Source organism: Azolla caroliniana, unplaced genomic scaffold, assembly GCF_043228905.1.
Source record: "Azolla caroliniana isolate FFs.n. ecotype wild unplaced genomic scaffold, voAzoCaro1.0.p SCAF_3, whole genome shotgun sequence".
Lineage (NCBI taxonomy): Eukaryota > Viridiplantae > Streptophyta > Polypodiopsida > Salviniales > Salviniaceae > Azolla > Azolla caroliniana.
The window spans coordinates 22,000,160-22,022,255 of NW_028230438.1; the positions used below are offsets into that span (position 1 = coordinate 22,000,160).

Consider the following 22,096-nt stretch of genomic DNA (forward strand, 5'->3'; position numbering starts at 1 on the left):
TTGTCGCTCATCAGGTCTATTAGTCTCACGTTGTAGACTAATGACACGTGCCTCAAGAGCACTCTGAGATTGCCGAAGTTCGGTCATCTGTTGAGCGATGAAACTAAGGTATTGGGTTATTTGTGCCAAATACATCTCAGTGGACATTTGTCCAGGAGGATTCCCTTGAGTTCCTTCCGCTTGAGTGGATGACATGGGGTCGTTAATTTGAGCCATTAAAGATTATTTCTGGAAAAGAAATAGGACAAGGTCAGAAATATAGTCATAACATCATGTCGTGATGTAAACATATCATGGGCGAGCATTAATCGATATCATTATCTCACGTCAATACCCCTCTAGACGTATGAGATGAGATTCAAGATCAGGTTACTATGGTAACACAAAGGTGTTTTAAAAACCATGGGGGTGACAAATAAATGTCTTTCCCTGATCTCTATATCGATTTTTTTATGGTGGCTCCCCGAGGCTCAACCATGTATGTTCGCGTCATGAATTGTTTATACACGAAAAAAATGTTAATAATAAACTATGTTTCGGTGCCCCCATATGTGGTTTCAGCTCTTTAAGTCCTATTACGAGGACCCCGAGGTGCACTTAGACCTTAAGTCTAAACATGTGTTATAGTCATATGTATCAAGGATGTTGTATGGTCTTGGTCATATTTGAACTCAAGACCTCGAGAACAAATACATTAAACACTTGAGCCAACCAAGTAAGTTGCTCTTCTCGAATGCTTAATATTTGATGCGTATAAGAGATATGCGAGATCATATATGTTTTTTTTCAAAGAACATATATGTCAAGGGTCCTTATTTCGCCCTCATTTACCAAAACTATGTTGGTACGTTACCTATCCTCAAGTCTCGTAATTACGATGGCATACGCCAAAGTGCAACCTAATGGTGAAGCCAAATGAGCCCTTGTTTCGTAGTAGGCTCACGTGGGCCATCACATGGTCACGTCATTACGAATGCCTCTCGTAAGAACGAGCTCATGGTGGCATCGTATCCATTTAACGAGGGAGGGATGTTGGATACGTGCGTCATTGGAGCGACCGCACTTGAAGTGGGTCAAGCCCTACGTACTCAACATCATTATGGCTATTGGCGTTTCTTTACGTAACGAAATCGAGGTCATCAACGGGGTTATCAACAATAAAAAATTGTTGAAAAAGGGATGGTGACAACGCCATTCTCACAAAAATGTGAGGACGGCCACCAACATCCTTTTCCCGACCATGACAACTTTCGACATAATCACGTAATAACGAATATACACATATGTTTACTTTTCACATATATACGATCAAATACGTATATATGTGACCACATATGCCAATATTAAACATATCATTATATTAAATAGCCACAAATGATGTGATCGAGATACGTAATCGAGGTATATACCTCTACGCACACGAAATATCCACAAATAAGAGATCATCGTAATACGCAATTGAGGTATTGACCTCTTACGCATACGAGACCAACCGCATATCGTTTACAACAAATCAAGGTATTAAAATCATACGCAAACGTAACATATGTTCGTGAAAGTAATACGTAATTGAGGTATTAACCTCGTACGCATACGACACTCATCACATATTATTAATATGTCAAACGAGGTATTGACCTCGTGCACATATGTAAACGTTTTAGATAATCAATTAAAGACCACTACAACATCATTGACTTAATAAAAAAAAATGACATATAAACTAAACACATGATTAGATGGGAGAAGAGAGAATAGAAAAAAAATTCTGGAAAGAGTTATCAAAGTTCTTTGTTGATCGTTGTCTGGATCAAGGCCGACCGCACAACGATCGATCAGCATCAATCAAAAGACAAATGAAAAACAAAGAAACATTAGTACAAAGCTTAAGATAAGGATAAAGTAATAATAGATAGAAAGGAGAAAGAGAAAGAAGGGTGCCGATCCACCCGACCACCCCCGAGCGAAGGGATCGAGACGGACTCGAGCCTCGATCGGCGTCCCATACCACCGTCGTGGCGTCGAGTCGTACCTAGTGCTGGCGCGCTTGCTACAAGAGTTGACCCACCACACGAGCAGAGTCTCGATGTAGTCAAAAGATCATCAAATGAGGGTAGCTAGGCCTCTTATTTATAGCGATACCCAAGGCCCCCAGGCAAGTTCGCACTTGACCTAATGGCTTGTCTCAATCCCGAGGATTAAAAGTAATCCTCCCCTTCTTTACACTCTCGTTTAACCCTCACACTTATCCATGTGTATAAAATACTACGGTAAATTCTCACCACGGGATATTAAATGGTCATGCCCGTAACAAGAGGGCTTTAGCCGAAACTCCTAGCATGATACGTAATCCAAAGACAATCACCTCAAGAGGGAACTCCGGCTGTGCCAAAGCCCCCACCCCTAATTCCAACATCATTACAATTGAACTACATGAGGAAGATGTCATGTCGTTTGTTCAATATTGCAATATTCCCAACCTTTGCACTCTGATACACCCTCGTCCCCTTGTTTATCACTTGTTGTGGATCCAACTCCCCGCATTGCCACTAAAATGAACTCATGTCAATCATGGATATTCACGATATAATAGTTTAAGTGCATGCAAGGAGCCTCAAAAGTGTGGTGAATAATGGAAAGCTCCCCAAACATGCCCAAAATCACTATCAATCTAATGTTTGAACACTTCCTCCATTTCTTCAAGATGAGTTATTTTTCGACTAAATGATTGCCTAGATCTAACTGGTTCCATGCTCCAAACATTTACAACATGAATGGAACCATATGAAGAAATTTGATCCTTTGTCACCATTATACCACCTCTCTCTAACTACTACTTGGGCAATTACCTCCTCGCATGGACAATGCCAATGTCTTACTTCTAATGACTCTCCCCTTTCGTTGGTAACTTCATCCTTTCATTAGTAACTTCCTCTTCTTGTTAGCAATTCTCTCTTCTCGTTGATAACTCTCTCTTCTTGTTAGTAAATTTCCCTTCTTACCAATAAATTCCCTTTTTTAGTTGGTAACTCTTACTACTTACTAGTAACTCTTTCTTCTCAACAACAATTCTCTTTTCTCGTGACATGTGCACTTCTCTTATCACTATTGTAACTTCCTCCTCTTGTTATTAATTCTCTCTTCTCACAAGTAAATCTTTGTTCTTACCAATAAATTTCCTATTTTAATTGTTAACTCTTACTTCTTACTAGTAATTGTTTCTTCTCAATGATAATTCTCTTTTCTCACGACATGTGTAATTCTCTCTTCTCGCTGATAACTCACTTCTCATTAGTAAATCTCCCTTCTCACCAATAAATTTCCTCTTTTAGTTGATAACTCTTACTTCTTACTAGTAACTCTCTCTTCCCGACAATAATTATCTTTCCTCACAACATTCTCACATGTTGAACACGTTTTATCTTTTATCAACTCGAATTTGAATCAATGACATTTCTCTCTTCATCCCTTTCACTCAACCCACTGAACACGGCAAATACTCCCAACTCGACTCTTTTATGTCTCAAAACTTACCATTTTGTGTTGGACACATTGAAACAAAATACCATATGAGAAATTCTATAATCTCCCTTACGTAGGATTTAGACCTAGAACATCTCATTGAACACTCACAATCTTTAACCAATGGAATGGAGGCAACATGCTTTGTTAATACTTGTTTTCACATTTTGTTTAGGAGCATGGTTCCCCCTTCCAACTTTCGTTGCTGTCTTTCTTGATATGTCTCACAAAGACGAGCACCACTTGTAGGCGCAAAGGTGGGCATCATTTTTCTGCATGAATATGAAAGAGCAGACCTCACCCCAAGAGTTAAATTAATTGAATTTATTTACAAAAAAAATGCCACTAAGGGGTATTTTGGTAATTTAGGAGAATAATGGGTGGATGGACGCGGGGTTAGTTTCGGTAAATTAAAAAATATGTGAAGGACTGGATGCCTTTTCTTCTTCTTCTTCTTCTTCTTCTGCTTCTTCTGCTTCTGCTGCTGCTGCTTCGTGAATGCCTGTTGCATCCCGAGGAATCGCTGCAATATTGCGACGTAATTCCTTCTCCGCGTCTTTCTCTTCCCCATCATTCTCTTCAGAATCTCAAGAACGTAAAATTTCTCAGGATTCATGGTCCTGTAAAGTAGAAGGTGAAATGTTTTCTTTTCCCCCCTTACTATTGATCAACTGCAACTGTTTTTCTGTTCCAAATGTAAATATAATCCTTTGAGAAATTTCACGTTGAATAAAGTGAACTTGTTTTTTCATTTCTGTTTTTCAGCTTAAAGCTCTCTCTGCTGATTCAAAATTAGTGGACATCCAACAAGAAGAACAATAAGAAAAAGAAATGGACCGCTTTCACTAGTGATCAGCAGTAACTGATTTTCTGTTCAAAACGCAATCGATCGATCACTCATTGTCTTTTCAAAGAATAGAGATGGTTTTTGTGTGTCGAAGAAAGTGAAACGTATTTTTGGTCTGATTCTGCAACTTCAACTTGGGATCAAGAAGACGTAATATTTTTGTCAGGATTTGCAGTTTTCAGAACAAGAAGTAGAAGTGAACCTTTTCCAGTTACGAACTGCAACTGAAAGGCTGCTCAAAGTGTGGACGGAAGATAATTCTGAAGGAAAATTAGAAGAAGAAAATGAATGTTTTTCCAGACTCAGCAGCTATTAATCTATGTTTCAAGAATGTAGAGGGCGATGTTAATGATATTTTCTGTTGAAAAAAGACAATGTGTTTCTATATCTGATTTAAATATTCCATTCCTTTCCCAACCTTTGTCAAAAGAAGAAGCAAACTGTTTTCACTTAGCATAATCGAAGAAACGAGCTCTATTTGCTGGTTACATATCATCATTGCTGTTCCGGAATGTTAGAGATCAAAATTACAACCTCAATTTGAATTCATCTGTTTGTTGTGGATATGGCATCTGATCTTTTGTTCTCTCCTCCGAGATTACATTGCTCTTACAGAATTGCAACAATTCTTGTCTGTGCTTGTAATGTCTTAGCTACCCTTTTTCTTCTACGATCCTTTATTCATCCTCTTTTCCTCAAGCCCTCCCCGTTCTCAGCTCAACGACAGGAAATTTTAAACTCCTTGAAAGGTAACAAAGATATCTTTTAAGTCCCTTCTCTTTTTTTTCATTGAAAATTTAAAGTCCTTGAAATGTAATGTAAATTTGTAAATTTCCTCCTTGAAAGGTAACAAAGATCTCTTTATGTCCTTTCTCTGTTTTTTTCATTGAAAATTTAAAGTCCTTGAAATGTAATGTAGATTTACAAATTCTTTTTTTTCTTCTTCTGTTTGCAAACCTAGTTTCATTGAAAGGTAAGAGAGTGTGGTTTTTATTCTCCTTCCATATAGAAATTAAATGTATGGTTTTTTGATAAGTGTTTTTTTTCATTGTTTGCAGCCATCAAGTATACAGATGCACAAATGAAGCGAATGAAAGAGTCAATAATTTCATGGAGAGCTTCCAAGCCACTTGAACTTGTTAAAAGGGTAAGCTTCCATTTTCATTTTTGAAGTTTTATTGTTTTCATGTTTGTTTCCTGATCTAATTGTTTATACATTTTTATCACAATGAAAACAGTGATCCATACTCGTAGTCAATAAAAATTGACATTGTCTTCTGAGTTTTATGATTCATAGGGTTTGGCAATAAAAGGAGTTTCTTTTGCAGAATTTCTCACCAGTTTATAATTGATTCACAGGTAAAAGAAATCCGAGAAGAATCTGTAGGATCTTATGGATCCAAACCGCAGGAGGTTATACAAGGAATTGGTAGTTCTGATTTGGCTCAAAGATTGAAGGAGATACATGATGCAAAAAAATCTGATCAAGAAGGTTTGCTGATTTTAGTTGTCTGAATAAATTCATTTATTTCACAAATTTGTCATAATATTACAACATGATCTAGATTCTGGTTTTAAGTAGTAAACTATGGTTGAGGAGACAAGATGCATATTTTTCTTAGTCAGCTGCTTCTTATCAAAGCATTCAGATTGATCTAGATGTTTATAATGCTGAATTACCAAAAGATTTCATTGAACATATTAGTAAGGCATGAACAGGACCATGATATGTTGGATCTTTCCTTGTTTTATGGAATGCAATGTTATCTGATAGATAAGGAACATGCTTGTAACTTATCAGTGCCCAAATTTCTTCTTTTGAAACTGAATATTCATGAATTATTATGTGAAAATCTTTAATGCGGCTCAGATTGTGGAAATAATTGAATTCCGGAAGAACTATGATGAGATGGATCATACAAGAAGTCTATTTTTAACAAGAACTTTTGGTATTCTTCCTTGACTCACTTATTTCAATAGAGTTTAACATGAACAACACAAATATGGCTGTTGGAACATATGCATGAGACATCCGTTTGAGCAAGATTCGAGAATGATTAACTTAATATACGAATTTAATAGAGCCATGTGTGAAGGTTTCCCTACTAGATGGACAGAACATATCATTGTGCCAAAACTCCAGAGTGGAGACCCTAGGATGCCAAGCAACTTTAGGACAATCATGATTGGCCATTACTTGGCTAAGCTATATGCATTGATCCTAGAGTCAGAATTGAGTATATGGGTAGAGCGAAATGGCTGCCGTTCAGCTGGACAGGCAGGCTTTCGGAAGGGGTTCACAACTTTGGATCACATATTGACCCTCTGAGCCCGTATCGAGGAGGGAAGAGCCAACAATAAGAGGATTTATTGCTGCTTTGTGGATTTCCGAAAAAGCCTTTGACATTGTGCTGCGTGCTTGGCTGATGCAACAGCTAGAAGCCCTTGGTGTCCCTACATATATGCGATGGGGAATCTATGCACTGTATGAATCTGTGTTAGGGAAAGTCCAGTCTCCTAATGGTTTGCCATAGGTGTTGGCTAGCACAATCAGAGTAAAACAAGGATGCCCACTATTGTCCACTCTCTTTGATCACATTACATAGAGATTTTCTGGGGTTCGGGACATGTCTAGTGGGTATAGCTATACAAATATTACTATATGCTGATAATATTGTGCTGATTTCTGACTCTCTGGAGGAACTACGAAGACATCTAAATGCCTTAAAACTATTTTGTACGGACAAAGGTTTGTTGATAAACATGGAGAAAACTAAAGTGATGGTGTTTAACACCACTCAAGCATGGGTAACAAGATCAAAACCAGAATTCTTCTTGGAGAAGAAAAGGTGGCATACCCACACTCCTACACATACCTAGGAGTAACATTTATAAGGCCTAGGTTCTCCTTATGGGAGTCTGCTTGTGCCCGTCTTTTTGCTGGATATGCCATTATCTCCCGCCATCGCAGCTGCTTCTGTTACACTTAATGTGTATCCTATGAAAGCTTTGGTGTGAACATAGTTATAATAGTGTGAACCTAGTTAAGTAGTTGTTGGGTGTGAACATACTTAGAATAGTATGAACCTAGTTAAGTAACTATTAGGTGTGAATATAGTTAGAATAGTGTGAACCCAATTAAGTGACCGTTGGGTTTCTACCTACCTGTAGACACTGGTTATATAAACCATTCTACATCATTGTAATCAGTGCTCGTTTTCCCTAATCTACTGATATTTCCTTAAGTCTTCTAAGTGATTTTCTTGTGTGAGAGTTAGTCTAAGATCCCTGCATTTTATACAGATTCCCTCTCATTGGAGATCTATCCGTTCTAGATTAAAATATGCTACAGGTCTTTCGAAGACAAAAATTACAATTTTTTTGACATGAGAATCTTACATGTGCGATAACAAGATTCTTTAGTCTCGTTTATCTTATTTACTTTTTTGTTTACTTAATAACATTTATTTATTTTGATTTGTTCTCAAAGGCGCGAGAACACTTAAGATGCAATCTCTTCTTTGGTTTTATAGGCTATTTTGGCCTCATAAAAGGCGTTAACACATTTATTTTTTCTTTCTATGTGGACTATTTAAGAGCTAACATATATATATATATATATATATATATATATATATATGTTCTAGCGTTATCTTTGTGAAATAGTTTTTCATAGCACAAGTGGAGTGTAATTCTCTCTTTTTTTTGAGTTTCTTTTCTCTTCTTTCGCTAATGTACAATTATCATATCTCCCTCCCTCTCAAGAACCACCCACCCCGACTTGAACATCACCAAACCCATTACAAGCCTTGAGAAGATGGATGGAGATTTAGCAAACCTTGAGCAAACATGACATGATTTGATAAATTCAAGCAAGAAAAGTCAAATATAGTGATTAATATTTTTCAACGTTGAATCTTTGCTCTTGAAGAAAAAGAAATACCCTTGGATTGAATATGAAGCAATGAATGCAAAGATTGTTGAGAACGAAGAGGGTGAAGTTTACCCTACCCTCCAGAACATCAAAACCAAGTTAAATAAAGGGAGGGCGGAAGTGGTGAAAGAGGAGGTAAAAGAAAAACTTGATGTAGCCAAAGAAGTGGAAGTCATCAACGTAGACAATATCAAAGCCAAACTAAAGAAAGATCGGGCTAAAGTAGTCAAAGAAAAATTAAGCAAAAATCAAAGCAAAAGTGTTGGGATGTGGTAGCTAAAAAACAGGTAAAACAACAAGAAATTGAACTTGTGCATTAGACAACTGAATGCACACTCACATGCATCCTTTGAGTGACCAAATGGCACCCTCAACCAAGAAGGGTGGACACTACAACCAAGCTTGGATATAGGAAGGAGAATCGACCCTATTCACCGAATCTTGGAGATTGGAAAGACACAACTAAAGCTCAAGCATTCATATTACAATTTCGGATCAAAGTAGCAAGAATTGCCTTCCTCAAAAAGCTATTCATACTATGGGGTAAGGATGCCCCCTTATTTTTCTTGACGAGGACTTGACAAAGATGCAAATCAACCATAGAAAATAATGTGTGGTTACAGTGTCGCGGAGATTCGCACTTGTGTGTTGTTCGGGCGGAACCATGATGGTCTCAGAGGGCGAGGGAGGTTGCACCTTACGACTTCGTGAGCTTGATGCTTGTCGAGTTTCGTCGTTGGCTCTCGACCGAGTCGGCTTCTGGCCCGCGTTGATCAAACATTCGGCCCGCATTGGCGTTCACTTCCGGTCCTCTGCTCATCAACCATTGTCTACACTTGACGAGTGTTTGCCCGTCGAACTTTCGTCTTGTCTATCAAACGTAGGGTTTCTAACTGAGTAGCTCTAAGACCAACATAATGATTAACCCGTGGTTAGAGATTACGCACAGGATTAAGACAAAATTTTGGGAAAGGAATATACACGTGTTATATTAAAAACGGGGTTTATACAACGGTTAGGCTTAACGTGACAATTTCGGTGGCATTTATAAGAATTGTTGAAGCGATTAAGCATAAACGGCCGAAATCAACCAAGAAGGGGCTAAATAAACAGGTGAAGGTGAGTCTAGTGGGCTCTGAGCACGACTACCTCCGGTGGCTATTCTGCGACCGGCCACCAAGTTAGTCCGCCCTTGACTCGTAACCACCACGACAACAAACACTCTCCATCGTGAGAGGATGATTGAACCACCGAGCAAAGGACTGCCAAAATGCTGAAAGATCTGTTGTAGAATAAACCCAAACTCAAAATCTCTCAAACAAGAAGAGAGTAGAAGCCAAAACACATAAACCCTAAAACACCCACAAAGAAGACACCTTGAAAGCTCTCAAGAAAGAACCCTAAAACCTCAACTCACTTGAGGAAAACCCACAAGATGAGTAAACCTTAACCCTAAACCCCCTAGTAGGAGAACATGAAACCCTAAACGAATAGGAAGAAAAAGAAGAAACCCAAAAAGGAAGAAACCCTAGTGGTGCCCTCCAACACACAATGAGTGTTAGAGCTTGATCCTAAAGGAAATATATTATTAGAAAATAGAGAGAAGAGAGAGAAAGAAGGGTGCCGATCCACCTGATCACCCTCGAGCAAAGGGATCGAGACACACTCGAGCCTCGATCAACGTCCCATACCACCGTTGTGGCGTCGAGTCGTACCTGGTATTGGTGCGCTTGGTTCAAGAGTTGATCACCACGAGGATAGAGTCTCGATGTAGTCGATAATGTGTCAAATGAGGGTAGCTAGGCCTCATATTTATAGCTAGACCTAAGGCCCCCATGCAAGTTCACACTTAGCGTTAATGGGTTGTCTCAATCCTAATGATTAAAAGTAATTCTTCCCTTCTTTACACTCCCATTTAACCCTCACACTTTATCCACATGTATAGAATACTACGGTACAATCTTACCAGGAGATATTATATGGTCATACCCGTAACATACTCCCCCTCTTTAAAACATTGCAGTCTTGCAATGAAAAGTGAGGGAAGTTAGTTTTAAGAGTGTTTTCTCGTTCCCATGTAGCATCTTGTATAAACTTATCCATCCATTTAATTTTAAATTCTCGGATTATTTTGGAACACAAATTTTTTGTTTTAACATTGAGAATTCTCTTTGGTACATGTGGTTTAGAAGATAACATACCACCGCCATGGCGTCGATGTGAGGACAAAGTTGATCACCATGATGACAGAGTGTCAACGTAGTTGATAATGTGTCAAATGAGGGTAGTTAGGCCTTATATTTATAGCCAAACCTAAGGCCCCCATGTAAGTTCACACTTGGCCTTAATGGGTTGTCTCAATCCCAAGGATTAAAAGTAATCCTTCCCTTCTTTACACTACCATTTAATCCTCACACGTTATCCACGTGTATGGAATACTATGGTAGAATCTTACCACGGGATATGATATGGTCATGCTCGTAACAATGAGGGACCACAAACCCTAAGAAAGAAAAGAAGAAGAAGAGAAACAAACCCTAATTGTCTACCTAGAAACAACAAAATGATGACCCCTCAAACCCTAATGTGCCCAACCTCCAAAATGGGCGACCCAAAATAAGCCCTCTTTCCCCCTTTTTATAGAGGAAAAGAGGCGCCTATTTTGGCATTTAATGATTTAAATATTCCCTTGGTCCGTATAAAAATGTTATTTTAAATGCGCTAGCAGAGACTCGAACTCTGCACCTCTCTGTACCCACTTAGCCCTAACCACTATGCCACTGACACTCATTTATTATGCATATATTTACATATTTATTTGACCTATTGTAATGTGTGTCCAACCTCTTTTTCCCACTTTTTCTCATTGTGGACACGCCACATCACGACAACAAATGTAAGATAATGTCCAACGAGCAAACGACTGAGACAAGTGACGAATAATAGAATGGAGTAAAGACAGAGAAGGTGAACGAAGAACAATGAAGAGGGAGATGAGACTATATAGAATCCAATGCACCCAATAACTGGTGTTAAACTTCTTGAGGAAAACTAGATGAGTACAGTCGTTATATACAACCAAGTATGCAAGAGGTACGCCATGAATGTGTGCTATCTCTCACCTCTCTATGCAACATGCTGCCACTTTTTTAGCATCAGACAACCAAATATAAACTATTCCATTTCATGTCTAGCATCACATTGGTAGTGACAGTATGCCATATATCATCCAAGCACACAATGAAGGCAAGATTATGGTCCGCCAGGATGGTTGCAATCCAATCAGTGGCAAGACCATCGAATAGGGATTTCGAGTCCATGAGACAATAGAATTAAAGGTGCACATTGTAATTTGGAACTACAATAGAGCACTTTGGACACACTACAAAGATCATGGAGGGACGAGATATGCTCATCTATAGAGGGGGTTGAGTACATGCCTCGAGTTCAATGCTTTCTTGAAGGACAGAGGTATTATCCATCAATGCATCACTCCATACACATCACTCATGGAGATGGCAAGGTGCATGCTCAACGGTAAGAACCTACCTGATAAGTTTTGGTTGGAAGCTGTAATGTGTGCAAACTATGTTTTAAATAGATGCACCCCAAAAGCAATAAAAACTATCTCTCCATATGAGGCTCGGAATGGTCACAAGCCAATTGTTGGTCACATGAGAATATTTGGAACTACAATAGAGCACTTTGGACACACTACAAAGATCATGGAGGGACGAGATATGCTCATCTATAGAGGGGGTTGAGTACATGCCTCAAGAGTTCAATGCTTTCTTGAAGGACAGAGGTATTATCCATCAACGCATCACTCCATACACATCACTCATGGAGATGGCAAGGTGCATGCTCAACGGTAAGAACCTACCTGATAAGTTTTGGTTGGAAGCTGTTATGTGTGCAAACTATGTTTTAAATAGATGCACCCCAAAAGCAATAAAAACTATCTCTCCATATGAGGCTCGGAATGGTCACAAGCCAATTGTTGGTCACATGAGAATATTTGGAAGCTTGGTTTATGCATTTGTGCCACAACAGCCGCTCAATAAGCTTCAAGACAAAGCAACCAAATGCATTTTTGTTGGCTACAGCAATGAAAGCAAAGGTCATCAGGTGTTTCAGCCCACTACCGGTAATATCATCATCAGCTGGGATGTGATATTTGCTGAAAATGCAGCTCAACCTCTTGTGGATTGCTCCAAAGAGATAGTTCTTGATCAACCAAATGCATTTGATATATTGTTACCATTGCTCATGTGTGTGTGAAGGTAATCGACTAAACCATCCTCATGGAGGTAATGTGAAGGTTTTGCATCAGCAACAACATGCTCCAAACAGAGATGTAGAGAAGCCAAACAATGCTCAAATTAATCTCTTGCAACAGTCCAATGTGGTTGAAAATGAGCAACCAAACATTGTTGATAAATGATGATTTATAGGTCATTAATCAACATGATGTTGATATGGAATTGGAGGAAGAACAAGCATATTCTAAACAAGCAAAAACAGTTCCTATATGGCTGATTAACACCCTTATGGAGAGTAAACTCACATCTCCTCTTCAAGGTAAAACCTGGTCAACCAATCAGCAAGCTGAACTGCAGTATGTGCATTGTGCTCTTATTGCTGATATTTGTGATGAGAAGCCATTCTCTCTTGCGGATGCATTAGCGCATGACCATTGGATTGAAGTCATGAAATTAGAACTTGAGTCCATCCACAAGAACAACACTTGAAAGTTATGTGATCTACTTAAAGGTAAAAAAGCAATTGCCACCTAATGGATTTACATAGTCAAGCAAAATGTGGAAGATAGCCTTGATCATTTTAAAGCAAGACTTGTAGCAAAAGGCTGTTCCCAAAAAGAGGGGATAGACTATGAAGAAACCTTCGCCCCCATGTCAAGGATGAATACAATCAGAGCTACAATTGCCACATCTGCAAATAAAGGATGGAAGATTGACCAATTGAACACTAAAGCCACCTTCTTAAATGGAGATTTAGAAGAAGAGGTTAATGTAACTCAACCTCCAAGTTTTTTCTTTAAAGGTGCAGAAACTAAAGTTTGTAGGTTACTTAAAGCTTTGTATAGCTTGAAGCAAGCACCTTGTGTGGAATGCTCATATTTTTCAACTTGGTTTTGTGAACAACCCAACCGAAAGCACTCTCTATGTTTGAAAGGATGGAAAAAAATTACTAATTGTTGTGCTTTATGTTGAGGATTTGCTAATAACAAAACCTAATGAGCACAGAATTGCTGATTTCAAAGCTTATCTTAGTTAGACATTTGAACTTATAGATCTTGGTCATCTCATTACTACCTCAGCATTCAATTCATTATTGTTGAGGGTGGCCTTTTTGAGTCAACAAAAGTACATTTAGAAGTTCCTACAATGATTTAGGTTTGAAGAGTGCAAGCCAATCTCCACTCCTGTAGGAGCAGGCTTCAAATTCTCATGTCAAGACAAAGGAGAACCAACCAATGTACTCTTATACCAGCAAGCACCAACCTTTCCGCTAGACACAATCATTCACTTTACTCATGAACTATCAAGAATTTATAGTCAACATGTCCAACAAGGATGCTACTATCTAGATCCAAACACATCCTTCAATGCCTGCACCTCCAAACTCTCTACTACACTCCATACCTTTGCCATCAATAGTTTTCCTTACAACACACTATCCGGATGCCACATTCCTATGAATATACCCCAAAATTATTTGTATGAAAAGGGGCACAATCATTCACATTACTCGTGAACTATCAAGAATTTATAGTCAACATGTCCAACAAGGACGCTACTATCTAGATCCAAACACATCCTTCAATGCCTGCACCTCCAAACTCTTAATACACTTTACACCTTTGCCATCAATAGTTTTCCTTACAACACAATATCCAGATGCCACATTCCTATGAATATACCCCAAAATCATTTGTATGAAGAGGTAAAGATGTTAATATTCTTCTTTCTTTCTTTTTCTCTATGTAGAAGGTGTGTGCTCAACTAAGTTATTTTGTCATGTGAATTCAATCTATCTAGAAGGATGTGAAAGGCATTAGAAATAAGGGATGGATGATAAAAAATTTCTTATCTCTGTTGACATATACTGCATGCAAATGCCTGTCTTGTTTAGTCATTGGGATGTTTTTCTTAAAGATATTTAAGTTGTGTTCCATTTTTCAGCCTTGGAAGAATGGCGTAAAAAGAAGCTAGAAGAAGCAAAGAGACGCTCGCAGATAATAAAGTCACAGGAAGAGGATTATATTACATGAGATATTTCTGGTTTTAAGGACATTATTCAGTAAGGAATCCTAGTTTTGTCTGGTAAGGGGTGTAATGTTTTAAGGCAGTGAAGGGATAATTAGTTTGAAATATAGCTGTATGGTATTTCCATTCACATTACCATTGGTCTTATTATAAGTATGCTATGGTATGGTGGTACACATGGCGAAGATGATCTTATCGAGGGCTTTGTTTGATGGCTATCTGTGAAATAAGCCTTTGTATGACAGATAACTGTGAATCACTAGTTGCATTTTCCTCCACATTACCATTGGTCTCATCATTAATATCACATCATATGAAAGTGATGGTTATAACAGATGGTGAAGTTGATTGTATTTTCTTATGGATATGAAGTTTTCAATAGGGCAATTTAGTCTTTCTTGGTGAATATATTTATGTTCTTATGTATGAATATCATCCTCCAACAACCGTCTAACATGAAGGTTATGCATGGCAAAACACAAATATTGAAAGCAAGTCCAAGAAACCCATTGCAATGGCTAATCTCTCAGTAGTGTGTTGCATTAGTCATTGCTGTGTATCTCCCTTTGATTTCCATAGATTTCCCTTTTTGTCTTTTTGCATTGGTTTTATTTAACAGCATAGCCATAAGAGGTTAACAAGGTTTATCAATTTTATGCTTACATTCATCCAAATCCCCCGTTGGAACACTGTTAAATTGTCCTCTTACCTTCTTGGTACTCTTTCCTTGACCTTTTCCGCCAGGAGCAGTTTCAATTTTGGTCATCTGGGCATGTTGCTTGTTCTTTGTGCTGTATTTGCAGATGCCATTATGTGATTATCATCTCACAGGTTGAACGCCTTCAACATTTGTGATGTGCACAACATTGTCTTTGATAAACTCATTGTTCTTTTCAGTTGCCATCGTTTTTTTATTAGATCCTTTTTCAATAATCCTCTCTTGCGTGTTGTCAAAACTATTCTTAATTCGACGTGAAGAATAGCTTGGATTCTATTTATGATGGGGAGGCCAATGATAATGCTTGTAAGCTTGTTTATTTGATGTGAATCCAGCAAATCTATTTTTTATGTTGATACATCTGTTTATGTAAATTCTGAAAAAGCACTCGCAAAGCAATGCCACAATTGTTGCCTTTACATTTAACTAATGAAATCCAGTTTTTAAATGTCAAGGTTAAATATATTTATCTCCTTTTTATTCAACATTTCTTTTAATCGCGTTCTTTTGCATGTATCTTATGCACACTTGTCGATTCCATTCTCATTTTCTTTTGTAATAAGTTTCCATTAACCTTTATATATATTACTTGGGATATATTAATATTAGAAGATTTTTATCATTTTAAATCTCCACAACCAACGTATGCTATATTGCTGTTTTACTAAGATTGGTTCGTGCAAGGTTTCTTTTGGTAACTTATTTGTTGATGATTAGTCCTTGTTAGCATTTCTAATTGTTTGCCTCATCTAGCAAGTTGTAATTTCTACCTAGTCATCACTAGTATTAGTTCACTTGAGTTGTGATATATTAGGAATACCCTTTGCAACCTACGTTAAAGTTAAGCTCAATTAGCTCATGTGGTCAAGATTACCAAGTGATTAGGATGCTCTTGGTCATAAACTTCTATGGAATGTTGCAGTACCGCATGCTAACATCGATAATTCATTTATCCATGATTGACATAGGGGTTGTGGTTATGCATTTGGTACAGTTTTGTTGCAAGAAGGATAATATCATGCATAACTATCTTCATGGGCTTAGCAATATGGTGTGTCTCTTTGTGATATTGAATTTGGAACCTATTAGTAGAACTTAACCATTAGGTTAGTCACGAGGAGAAATGTCAAGTGGGATGCTCTCTTGGATTACAATGATGAACTATACACTTGACACATCCCCCACACATCCCACAAAGGATATGTAATAAGACACAATACCATCTTCATGAGCATATTCCAACCAACCGAGTTATATTCTACAACACTAGTTATATTCCCACACCAACCCAATGAGATCAACGTGTTGTTTAGAGAGCTTCAAACTAAACCATTCAAACATGAAAATGAAGACCTCAAGAAAATAAATTTAGCTCCCACATAGAAAATGAGAAATCCTTTTCGAGGAGAGGCAATCACCCAAGGATTTCTAAATACCAAGTATTGTTTGATGACTCACTTTTTTGGGTCTCTCTTGGTTTGTGTTTGGCCTTAAGGATAACCCACACATTATGTACAATAATGAGCAACTTGAATATGTGGAAACCTTTAAACACCTTGGCTTTATGTATAATGCATTATATGGAATGAATGTGTGACTTGCCACCTAGAGGTGGGAAAGAGAGCATATTATGCATTCGAGAACACATGTAATTATGGAGAAATAAAGTGTTGGGTCCTTAAAAAATACATCTCATTGCTTCTCTATGGGGTGGAAGTATCGGACTATAGCATCCCTAACTCCACTTGGAAAGAGTTTCCCAAAATTAAGAAACAAACATCATACACCCTCCTTGAGACATTATCACTTCCAATTGAGATCATGGCCATGGAAAGGGTTGTCAAATACATGCTTAATGTTCAAAAAGTCCATCCATTACATGAACTTCCAAGACTTGGATGTGAAGCAAGACAAAATATCCAAAAGACACAAGCAAAATTTTGATTTCCCATTGAATACAAGATATGGAAACATGGTTTGGAAGATGGAACGCAACATACTTGCATCATGATGCATCAATAGATTCCTTTGTAAATGAGGCATTTTTCCAATATCAATAAGGAAAAATGAATTATACTATAAATGTTGTACTATAAATGATGACGAGGAAACCACACACATCAATACATGCTACACCCCATGCCATTGTTTACCATGCAAACCATTGCTTACATATCTCATAGCTCACACTCACTACGATGTGAGAGAGGGTGTTGGGGCACAAGTGATGAGAGTAATCATACTTTGCTTAAACAAGTTCAGGAATCTAGGTATCACATTTTGATACAATGCTCTACCTTTGACCACATAAGTTTATGCTTTCCACACATCTTCGACCAAACTCAATCCTTGCAATGAATTTCTCTCACAATCACATTGTGCACACTCCTTTGTGACATTCATAGTGAAGTTCTTGAACATCGAGAGTCGCTCACTTTCACGTGTATTATGTGAATATGTTATATTTTTTGTCTCATAGGTCATGAATATCCGATAATAAAATCTCTCTCTCTCTCTCTCATATATATGTATTAAATATATAATTGTTGTGATCATGAATACAATCATAAAAAGAAAGAGCTTGAAAACTTCTAACGTTTTTTATATGCATGGTACATATATATAAGTAATTATTTTCTTCTATATTAACATTATAAAGTATGTATAACTTTTGACAATATATTTCTAATATAATTATAATCTAAAAGATGATAATGATAATAATGTGTGAGACGATGACATGGCATCCATGTTTATCCACCATATTGTAACTAGTGATAGCATTGTTTACAAGGTTTTATGAAAGTATTAGTGCAAAAGCATTATAGAAATTGTATTGATGACTCACCTTGATGGTATTTGTTGTTGGGTTTCGTTCGTGGGTATCTTTTATCATATTTGTGCACAATGCATTCCTCCAATATGTTCTTAGAGATAACATTCAAAAGGTGTGTGTTTGAAACCCCTTTTTTTTTTGCTTTTGAATGTTGTGTGTGATAGAATAGGTTTAAGAGTGATGAAAAGTTTTCAGTAGTTATTTTAGAAAAGTGTACAATAATATGAAGTGCTTATCCATGATGATCCATGTTTAATATTAATCTTAGGTCAATTCTATTATATGCCACTTCAACTCTTTATTGCGTCTGTTCTTCTTTAGTGAGTATGCATTTTCTATACAATTGCGTTTATAAGGTTTTCTGTGTTGTTCTTGATTACTTTTAATATCTTCTTCTCAATTACTTGCTATAGGGTCTAATATGCAAATTGTTTCCATCGTAAGTAAAAGAGATGCTAGAATAGGAAAATGGAACTGAGCCATAAATTATATTAATATTATAGATGCTATTAAAATATCATAAGTTTATTTAATAAATATGGGTTTTGCAAGATATTATTGAGATATTACTATATGGGCACATGGTAAATGAGGAGTCTTAAGCAATTGTTGAAAAGGTGTCCAAATTTTTAAACATCGAAGACTATGAAAAAGCTTGAAAATAAAGTCAATAAACAAATCTATCGTGGATTGAGACAAGCATATTGTAGTTGCCATCTTAGATATTTAACCATTCTATTCAAATTCCCTCAAGCATGTTAGGAGGCACCATTGAACTTTGTAATCTTTTGATTGACTCGAAAGGAAAATGGATGTTTACTATTTAGATGATCACATGACAACCTATGACACGATATACATAAATTATTGAGGATCCTGATGCATCGATAAGACATGCATATACACATGTCATTAAGCATTGTGATGATTGTAGTAATACATCAATAAGTTTTCAGGAAAATAATAGATCAAAAGAGGGATTGTTGCTTAGGGTCACAAAGAATACAAAAAATTGGAAAGTGTATTTGTGATAAAGGGACACAAACATGAGCAATGAGCAAAAATATGAAGATTTTATTTATACTTTCTAATATCAACAAAGTTTTATGTGGTAGTTGGCTTTGATGCTTTCCATTGAATAGTCAACTAAAGGACAAATATTCCTAGAGTATTATTTTATTTGTTGACATATCAAACCCAAAGCAATGCAAGATAGATGTTTCGTTTTTGGGAGCTATCTTGGCATGATATGGTAGTTTTATCATCTAACGATACGAACCAATTATTTATAACGCAATATTTCATCTCCGTGGAAGAGAGAAGGCCTCAAAAGCCGAAAATGCAAGCCATCCATTAAAAGCATTCGATTATCGCTATCAAATACAAGATTTTTGGTTGTGTGCAAAAAGAACTTGATGGCATAGCATCTATAAAGTGGTAGAATCTCATAATGTTTTTAAAATAAAACTCTCTCCAAACTTCAGAGAAGGTTTGACTAAGTTGTACTTGTTTTACAAATAAGACATAACATATAAGCAACCTATTGTTGAACTTTGTATTGTATTGTATTATATAATGATGTTTTGAATATTCAAAAACCCACACACTCTGGAACAATGAAAAGAGAGCAAGTCCCATCCAGAAAATGAGTGGTAAAACCAACCACCTATGGCAACATGGATAACTTGTGAGACAAGAAAGCAATAGATCTTGATTGCAATAGGGATTACCCTCGAACAAATCCTCATAATTTATCTAAATGTTATTTTCTGGTTATTGTTTTAGCCAAATATTATGGAACTCGAGTTGCCTGAATCATTGTATGAAAAAGATGATTGCATATCAATGTAGTTATAATTTTAATTATTTTCTCACAAATTTAACATAAAAGACAATGTAAAATAAACAAAATGTCTAGTGTGTGAGGTTCTTCCACGTCTCATACCATGAGACAAAAGCAATAAGTGTGTAGCTTGGGTTTGCCCATGGAAGATATAACCCTCCCTACAACTAGATGCATACAATAAGAAGGATTTCATAGTAGGGTAGAGCACACTCTTATATACCAATTAACCTTGGTCCTTAGGTATATGTCTAAACCACACCATCAAATTTGTGCTAAGTTAAGAGCCATCCATGAATTAATGGGCATATTGAATAAATTAATTTATTGCTTTTGGAATAGCACTTGAGGTTGATCAAGTGAGAGGGAGAAACCAAATTGACTCTACTAAAAATTTCCTTCATGCAACTAACATGAATGGTAAGATGAACAAGTAATGTAAGATAATAAGGTGATGACAAGTCGATCCAATTTTAGCATCATAGGAACCATAAATCTAAGGATCCAATTGTTGTACATGTGCCAATATTGACATCTTTGAGCCTTATAGAGCTCACAAAATATTGACCTAGTAAAATTTCATCTCGTGAGAATGTCTCTACCTAAGAACATTAAGTCTAAGAAAATCAAGTTAAAAAGAACTTTAGGATTGCTAAATGCCACAATTAGTTTTTGTTAATAGGTTGTTACAAACCATGAAGGTTGGTGAGGAATTTACGACGACCATGAAGTTTGCTAATATACAACCACATGAAAGCTACTAGACAACACTTAGTAGACTGAGATTGTCATATTGGGGATGCAATTAACTTTATTTTTAATTTAAAAGGAGAGATATATGAGCATGGTAGATCATGATTGCATCTTGGGATGCAATTAACTTGATTGTTAATATAAAGGGAGACACATGGGCAATGTATAGCCTCACCGCATCTAGTGGACATTGCCCAGTAGGTTACGAGATTTTATATATGGGAATGCATGTTACTCTAATTCTCTCTTATGGTTGGAAGACCCAGTTATCCACAATAAGTGTGAAATCTTGATATTGAGCATGTTTTTGTCAACCATGTGCAACGTGTCATCCTCTTTTCATGCTTTCATTTCGTTTATGTCACTCCTTTTTCAGTCGAATATATGAGCAGGTCCTTGGATAAGTATTAGGTACCTTATACTTTGGGACAATAAATGTTGAAGTGTTGGGACGATAGCAAAAGTAAACTTAGGTAGGTAGATGTCGACCAAACTTACTTTGTGAGTGATAACATTGACTGTACCCATATGGACAGACATATATAGCCCTCCCTCATCCTAGGGGTCCTACCAATGTACCCACCAGCAAGACCAAGGATAAGGATAAGGTCAATAGTTGTTCAAACAATGTATTTATGGTATAAATCTCTCAATAATTTACTCTATAGTAATCTTTTTTGTAGTTCCTCATTCAAATCACGAGTTCCTACAAGTAAACGAGAGGTGTTTAAAAAGTAAAGCATTGGACAAAGTTATTCACACGCATTGAACAAAGGGTTTGGATCTCAATACTTGGTTGACATAGGAAGTATTGTTCTTGAGCCAAAGATTAGATTATTGTTTGAGCACGGTTTAAATTGAGGTTGATGGTGAAGTGACGATAGAGGGCATGAAGTAATCATTTCATTACAGAGATTCATCAAATGTTTTTAGTATGGTATTTTCATGTGTAGTGAAGTGGACCTCACTTTATGCAACAATTTGGATGTTTGTTAATTTTGGGAATCCAAAGGAGTGGAGAATTGATCATGCATGCACTTAAAAGTTTGGCAAGTAAAACATTACTTCATGAAGAAACAAATTAATTCATGAGGTTATTAATTTGTACAAGCTTGTAAATGTGGTAGCTTTGACGGTTTCCACTTGTGACAACTAAATTGGTTTATCATTAACATTAGAATAAATCGTGTTCCCAAGTGGGTGGAGTGACCCATGTTTTTCCAAATCGTGGATTGTGTATTGTTGATAAGACAATATTCTAGCTTAAACCTTCTTCATAAAATGAGTGCGCCAAACACTAGTTTATTGAAGCTAAGTTTAGAAGAGCATTAACTATGCAAGATTGTGTTGGCA

At 36.9% G+C, this 22,096-nt stretch overlaps 1 protein-coding gene across 3 annotated transcripts; it reads left to right on the top strand.

The window, feature by feature from the left end:
- The first annotated feature begins 3,991 nt into the window (after positions 1-3,991).
- Positions 3,992-15,138, top strand: LOC147866604 (uncharacterized). 3 transcript variants are annotated; one of them, XM_087317047.1, is made up of 6 exons: positions 3,992-4,117; positions 4,288-5,118; positions 5,331-5,342; positions 5,428-5,516; positions 5,729-5,861; positions 14,510-15,138. In XM_087317047.1, the coding sequence occupies exons 2-6, from the start codon at positions 4,935-4,937 to the stop codon at positions 14,596-14,598; spliced, it is 507 nt and encodes a 168-aa protein (XP_087173173.1). In that variant the 5' UTR covers positions 3,992-4,117; positions 4,288-4,934; the 3' UTR covers positions 14,599-15,138. The 3 variants fall into 3 exon arrangements, with proteins under 3 accessions (XP_087173173.1, XP_087173175.1, XP_087173174.1); XM_087317048.1 differs by having other exon boundaries at positions 4,032-4,060; XM_087317049.1 differs by lacking the exon at positions 5,331-5,342 and having other exon boundaries at positions 3,994-4,117.
- The last annotated feature ends 6,958 nt before the right edge of the window (positions 15,139-22,096 follow it).

Coding starts and splice junctions, on each gene's coding strand:
- LOC147866604 (XM_087317047.1), top strand. CDS start 4,935: ATGGCATCTGATCTTTTGTTCTCTCCTCCGAGATTACATTGCTCTTAC. Junction 5,517..5,728: donor CACTTGAACTTGTTAAAAGG/GTAAGCTTCCAT, acceptor ATTGATTCACAG/GTAAAAGAAATCCGAGAAGA. Junction 5,862..14,509: donor AAAAAAATCTGATCAAGAAG/GTTTGCTGATTT, acceptor TCCATTTTTCAG/CCTTGGAAGAATGGCGTAAA.